Here is a 7,488-nt window from a genome sequence, read left to right on the forward strand (position 1 = left end):
CTTCTATGGTCAAGAGATGGAAAATTGTTAGCCAGCAGAACACATCGGATGTTGTCAATGGAGTGGCCAGGGGAGTCCATCTCTTGACCATAGAAGACGCTCGGAGCTGAAACTCATTATCAAATTCAATACTCATATTTTAGGCCTTAATCGTGACATGGGTATTCTGAGCGATTACACATTCACACACACTTGACTTTTTTTCATACCACCGTATTCCTGTTTCATTACTTTATGTACACCTTGTTATATTCCATATTACTTGTATTATGCTATATTTAATTTTGGCTTCTGCATCTCTTTTGTATCTAGGCTTACCTAGTTTACTTTGTTTTTGTTTATTTTGTTAATGGTTTATTATTATTATTATTATTATTATTATTATTATTATTATTATTATTATTATGATACTATATTACATTATATCATATACTGTACATAGCCTATATATGTATGGGCATTAGGCTTATATATTATTATTTTTTATCTGCATCATGGGCTATCGCTTCCACTTCTCGATATCAAAGTAATTTTTTTTTCTCTTTTGTGGTGCACCACCACTTTTATTTCATATATGTATATATATATATTTCATCATGATCTTTTTCTAATACGGTATGTTTCGTTTTAATACCTTGCAATAACGGTAATAACGAATTATCATTCCTTAACTTCAGATGTTTTTTTTTTCGGGTTCAACACTTGTTGATCTTTTTTCGTTGTTTTCTTAATTCGTATTCTCTCATGTGGTAATCAACCACCTTTATCAATTATTTAATTGACGAGTTATCACAAAATATTCGCCATTTTTAGTAACGATATAACCGACCGCGCCATTCATGTATCGCACTATTACGGTAGCGGTAAATGACAGTAATGGCGATGAATGTTTGTTGGAAATCACCTCTAGTGTAATTTCATGCACGTCCGTTCAATATAGCGACGCTGGACTTTTTAAAGTTTTGGGAACAAGATCAAGATCAAGAACAGCAGTGAGGCTCTGGGTCAGCGCTTCGTGCGGACCAAAAACTAATAAACAGAAAAAAATGCACGTATTAGTGGCTACTCAAACATGATAACTGACACCATATCAATAATTTTTACCATCAAATAATTGTGAGGATGATCTGAAAAGTAAATTCTATTGGAGGTTTTCTAGATTTCATATAAACTCGATGACACTGATCATTCAAATAGGACTTAAATTCGTATTTATCCCCAGATTTAATTCTACAATCAATTGTCGCTCTGCAATACATGACAGCAATCCATCTTTGATTGGGTTTCAACAATTTTACACTAAGCGAATTATTCGCGCGAATCGAAAGCGTCGGTTCATTATGTGCATTCACGTTTCTATCGGAGTTTTTAGCTTCAGCGGAAAATGTAGTTCGAGCTGTTTCTACTTCCTACGAATCCATAAAATGCGCAACCAATTCCCGAACCAATTGGAGCTCAGCGAACCGACACTTTCGATTTGCGGAAATAAATTCACCTAGTTTAAAACTGCTTGATTTTCCCATTGGTTATTTCCCCGCTTTCCCTTGAGATTTTCATACAACGCAAAGATTGCTGTTTTAAGATATCCTTACAGTTGAGTTCAAATAATATGTTCACTTATTCGTCCCCCATCTCTAGTACTGTGTAGCAAAATCCTGTAGCACCACATCGTTTTTGGGACCCAGTTCACGAGCCTCGTTTTCGAATACCGTGCTCCAAAATCAAGTGACATCACGTTCTTTGTAGTCCCCCATCCCTCTATTTTATATTAAACATTAATTATTTCAAACCCGCACTTGGCCTTTAAGTGACAGGCTTTTCGCTTTTGAGAATTTTAATAAATACATTGAAACAATAATTATTAAGACACCTCGGTGGCTATTTACTATAAACAGAATAGAATGAATAAAAAAGTCAAAACCCAAACGTCATTGAAAATTACTATTTTTGATGATTATTCCAATACAGTCTCACTAACGAAGCGTCTCATATCGTAGACACACCTCACAAAAGATAACAATGTTCAATAATACATAAGTAAAATTTGTTGTTTTCATTTATTTATTTATTGTTTCAAATTTAATGTAACATTGTTCACTTTCTTTTCCCATGCATATAATGGAAAGTGATTGTTTTCATATACGGTACAAGTAAGAAATGCAAAAAAGAAAAGAAAAAAAAAAGAAGCAAACAAAAATACTGGGCTGGGACAGTCTGAAAAGAAAAACAGGACTAGAACAGGACGAGAGAAGACGCAAATCAACTGAAAACTAAGACAGGTGGCAAAGCAAATAGGAAAATTATATAATTAATAACCTTTAAGTATTTTCAAACTGGTTAGAAAAACATTTTTTTAAATTGGCATTTTACTAATGAGAAACTAAGTTATTTAAATGCAGCATTATATTTTGCCCAACAAATTTAAAGATCGTAAATCCAATTAAAACATTAAATTAGGTTTCATTTTTGCTTGCGTACGCCATGATACATGAATGAAAGACATAAACTAATCTTAACTTTGGGTATTATCATAGAAAACTCGATTGTTCTGAACCTTAACGAAAGGGCATAGATAGCGCCCTTTACTGATTTGTATGGAAACATTGTTGTCTCTTATTAACTACAACTGAAAGGTCCACTGATTAATCTCAGATAAGAAAGTATAATACATACTCCAAGTATTGAAATACACGCCATCGTGTTGGGATTCAATATTTCGACATTAATTATGTCATCATCATTCCTGATGATGACATAATTAATGTCGAAATATTGAATCCCAACTACAACTGATTACACAAATTGATACATTTACGTTTGAGTCAACACAATTAAGGTTCTATGCAAAGAACGGATGGACGATATATTGTCATAGGTACAAGATACAAGTCAACTTTATTGTCAAAATAACAAATTATGGTGTACCTTATACTGTAGAATCATTTATACACATACATCTGTTGGTTGTGGTTAGGATATTTTCCTATTTTTTTCAAATGGAAGCTACTTAAGGGATTTTAAATGTGCTGCAGTTAAAAGTCTCTGAGCTAATTCCTTAAAATTAATGTACAAAGTCAAAATAAACTGAAATTCGGTTTCAAACTTTGGTAGCACACAATGTAACAACGAAAAAAAAAAAGAAACATAAACAAATCTAAGAATCTTTTTTCTGACTACGAAATAGGAATAACGGCAAGAGCATGTTCCCATATTGTATAATAAGTAAAATCAAGAAATCTTGAAACGCGGGCATATATAGCGGGATCACTTCGCCCAGCACACGTTCGGACGCCAGTTACCACACCGACAAGATACCATCTTCCATCACGATTTACGACAAATGGACCACCACTATCTCCCTATTTCAAGAAAAAAAAATTGATAGTAGTCATTATGGTAAATCTAGAAATAGTTCTTGCTGAAATGTGTTATATGGATTCACCATAACACGTGACTCAAAATTAGGACACTTGAAGTGGCAGCTATTTTGCATATTTACATAATTTGCTCTCTCCATAGATGGATTTAATTTTGGTTTCAAATTACTCAGATAGGCCTACCTGTTTTTATTCACTGTGATAATAAAATGAAATTCCAGATTTGACATATTGGTTAAATTCCCTGTACATATGCAAATTAGCTATAACAAAAATTTAGTAAAATTATAGGGGTTGTTTTCCTTGTGAAATTTTTTTAGAATTATGCATACTTTTATGTATTTCATTGACACTACTTTCGCAGGCAACGTCGGAAGCTCATGGGTTGAAGAATCTACTGCAGTTCAAGTCAAAAGTGAGAATTGGGTGTTAGAACGTTACAAGACCTGAAAATATAACTATTACATGGGGGAAGCCAAAGCTGCGGCACAGACACGGGACGGGTGAGAGGGAGTCTCATGGTGGACGCCCTAAGCTACCCAGGGGGCCAAGAAGATTAGGTAAGTATATTCGCAGGATGTACATATCTCCATAACTAATGTGTATAGAGTTGTCTGAAGTTTAATACTCGGATACATGTTTCTATAAGTAGAAAATAATTTCCCAAAGTTTTTGTTCATGACCCTTGACCTAGAACGTTGATGTGTAGTTTCGTGTAACTCCTAAATTATTTGTCATATTGGTATCAAACTATCTATAAAGTAAGTTTCTATACATTTATTAGTAAAAAGTAGTTCATCATGAAACCATCTGGTATTTTCATGTAGTAAAATAATATATATATATTTATATATATATTGATTGATTAATAGATCTTTCTGAGCTATACTGCCTCTATTACACTGCCCTCATGAGGAGCTCTAGAAACACTCGGCTGATTGATTAATAGCTGATTGATTAATATATCCTTTTTAGCTCTATTGCCTCTAGTATACTGCCCTCATCAGAGCTTTCAAGTTTACGAGCACTGAATGTTACATAAAACTATCAACATTGAGAACAGAACGTTCTTTATTTTCTTTTATTCTCCTTCGATTTTCCAAGAAATTTTTGTTTACAAAAATGTGATTTAGAAATATATAGTTTTTTTTTTATATTCTAGACGACTTCTTCAATAATAATTATCAGTTTAACGTATTACTTAACGCCCTTTCACACTTTCTATTATATGTTTATTTGTATTTGTGACTAGGGGTTTTCATCTTTATAAGCTTTTGCTTCTGAAATTATCGTTTTATTTTCTTATATGTTATTGTTACTTTAAAGAATTTAAGAGAAAGTAAAAAAGAAATAAAGAACTTCGGGCTTAATAAAATAACATTTTGAGAATGTTTCTTGTTAATTATATTTATTATCCTTGCTTTAAGGGAATTTTTACAGATTCATAAGAAATGGTGTTAGTGCGAAATGGATATATATATGTTAAAACGATTAATCTTGTTTTTGTTATTTCCCATAATTCATGAAGTATATTTACGTACGTGACAAATTCCCTGTCCGCCATTCCTGTCTTTCAAACATATCATATCAGCCGTAACGTTTGCAACGTGAACGCGACGGCGACAATATTCAAGGCTTATGACTACGACACGTACTTCTTGTAGAACATCGGGTGAATCACCTGCAAGAAACCGTATTCCATTTATTGACGATATTAATTAAGTATCAGTAATATTGACTATTGTTTTTACCATGTCGTTTTAGTTAGCAAATTTTGAGCTGAAAACTTTTATACACCAATTTTATTTTTTCGACATTTTTATTTTTTTTTCTAAGAGTTTGTCCGCCGGTTTTTACATATTATGAGTGATCGTGCTACCAAAATTTGCATATCAATTGGAAATATTAACCTGAATTATTTACATGATTCTAACTGCATCCTGTAACTCTGATTGAAGAGCGTTACAGAATAATATGTATATTTTGGCTATGCTCAGTTATGATCAATTGTATACCTAAAATTTGTACGTCGCGCAAATGAAAAATTGGTTTGATGCAGATGTGGACGGACGTTTGAGGCATGACCCATGACCTATGGCTTTGATGGCAGGCCAATCATAATTATGAATGTTAACTTACCATACATTATGACCGAACCCCATCCTGTGGTATAGCCATAAGATCCTGGTTCAAAAGTCATATTAGATGTTGGCAAGCACACCGGCTTAATGGCGTCAGTAAATATCACTGGTTCGCTTAACCTTATGAGGGCGTAATCATCGTTTATATAGCTAAACTTTGGATGTGAAACTATTTTACTAATGTTGCGTCTCACCAATGTTTGAGAGTCGGGATTGACGGCGTATATTGATCCTAACCAGACTTCGATTTGTTCAATGTTTCTTCCTATACTATTAAAAGAATAATAAAAGAGAAAATTGTAGCTACAATAAAGGTTGAATAACAAAATATATAAACATAACTAAACAAAAATACTGGATTTCAAAATTAAGTTGCTGAAGTACGTTGCCGGCTTTTGATGAGACACAGATCTGAAGCAAACACTAATTAATGGTCAATGGAAATAATATAGGAACATAGGATCTGCGCCTATACCTATATGCCCTGATATCGAGAGGTTACAGGTTCTCACCAGAGTCGTCACAAACTTCATACGATTATAACATCATGTTCCTATTTTTGAGCACTGTTATTATTTTTTTTTAATTTATTTGTTTATATTTGGTTTACTGTGCTACACGCAGCAAACCTAATTTAAGGTAATATATATACATAGGCCTACAGCAGATTAGCAGTATTAGCAGCTGTATTATCTGAAGTAACAGCAGCAGCAGCACGTTTTAGTCATATATATATATATGTATATATATATATATATAATAATATTATATATATAATTGTATTGTGGTGGCCTAGGAATAGACAACTAAAAAAGAATGGTCTGTGACACGGTTGGCTTATCACTCATTTTGTGTGGCAGCCACAGACCTTGTGATAATGATCTAGGTGTGCTCATTGTTAAGTTAATTTTACTGATATATGAAAAACATAAGCCTATATAACTTTTTAGCTTACAAACAATGAAATGCAGTAACCACCCATTGGTGGTTGATGAGAGATCCTCCGCACAAATGCTGGCCATTATACTGCAATGAAACTTGCCATGGCCATCGTCCGAGAGACGCATCATTGCCTCCTATGATGCGAGCAGACTCGATCGATATTCCACAATCTATTCGAAATAAGGCAGTTTTGAAATGTTTGTGTTGTAAATAGTGATATAAAGTAGTAAATTTGGATGCTTAAATTGCTGTTTGGTTTTGGTAATTATGTGTTACTTATACCTTGAATTTCGTTTTCAAATACTTGCTCTGCACACACTAGCCGAAGTACAAGGCCTGATTCACAGGTTGTTCTGTAAAGAATTAAAATAAGGTAAGGTACGCAATATAGTAATAGTATTAGCATATGTTATAAAAAAATAAATTTAAAAAAAAACTTCAAATTGGATTCGGGTAGTACTATAGATAAATAATGTGAAGAATTCGGATAAAAAGTAAAAATCAGTAGGCCACTATACCTTTGATGAAGAATACCTTGAACAGCCACATTCCTGTAGTCTGCGTTTGAATATATTTCCTCGTGATCTGTTCGTAATGCTGCATATGAACCAGCTGTGTCGTTGTCGTGTACAAACTCAGATATTAATGGAGATCTTTAAAAAAAAAAAAAGACGATATAGATACGATTATAACATATTTTTATTCGAGCACTGTTATTAATATTTGTCTGTGCCATACACATGTGTTGGCAATCGGATATTTCAACCAAAGCAATCATTACATGCATGTTAGGCGCGCCTCATAGTATCAATCGTTACCTCGATTGATTATAATATCTATATTATTATATTGATTATAATATCCATATTCATAATATCAATCGTTACCTCGATTGATTATGATATTATAAGTTACATAGTGAGGTCTATAGTTACTTTGTCATATTAGGGAGAGCATATTTTTTTTTTGTATAAGTATGAATGGAGAAGGTGTTACTTGAATACACCCGCTACGCCACTGATATAATT

The 7,488-nt window shown here is 33.1% G+C and overlaps 1 protein-coding gene across 1 annotated transcript; it reads right to left on the reverse strand.

Moving 5' to 3' along the window:
- Positions 1-2,043: 2,043 nt before the first annotated feature.
- Positions 2,044-7,113, reverse strand: LOC117120933 (serine protease hepsin-like; the record flags this gene model as incomplete). The annotated part of the gene is made up of 6 exons (XM_033266032.1): positions 2,044-3,359; positions 4,919-5,058; positions 5,517-5,788; positions 6,474-6,630; positions 6,743-6,813; positions 6,979-7,113. Coding segments are annotated over 6 exons (961 nt in total), but the record flags the coding sequence as incomplete, so codon positions are not given.
- Between the last annotated feature and the right edge of the window lie 375 nt (positions 7,114-7,488).

Source organism: Anneissia japonica, unplaced genomic scaffold, assembly GCF_011630105.1.
Source record: "Anneissia japonica isolate Jap-2015-1 unplaced genomic scaffold, ASM1163010v1 scaffold9504_len9129_cov132, whole genome shotgun sequence".
In the NCBI taxonomy this organism is placed as follows: domain Eukaryota; kingdom Metazoa; phylum Echinodermata; class Crinoidea; order Comatulida; family Comatulidae; genus Anneissia; species Anneissia japonica.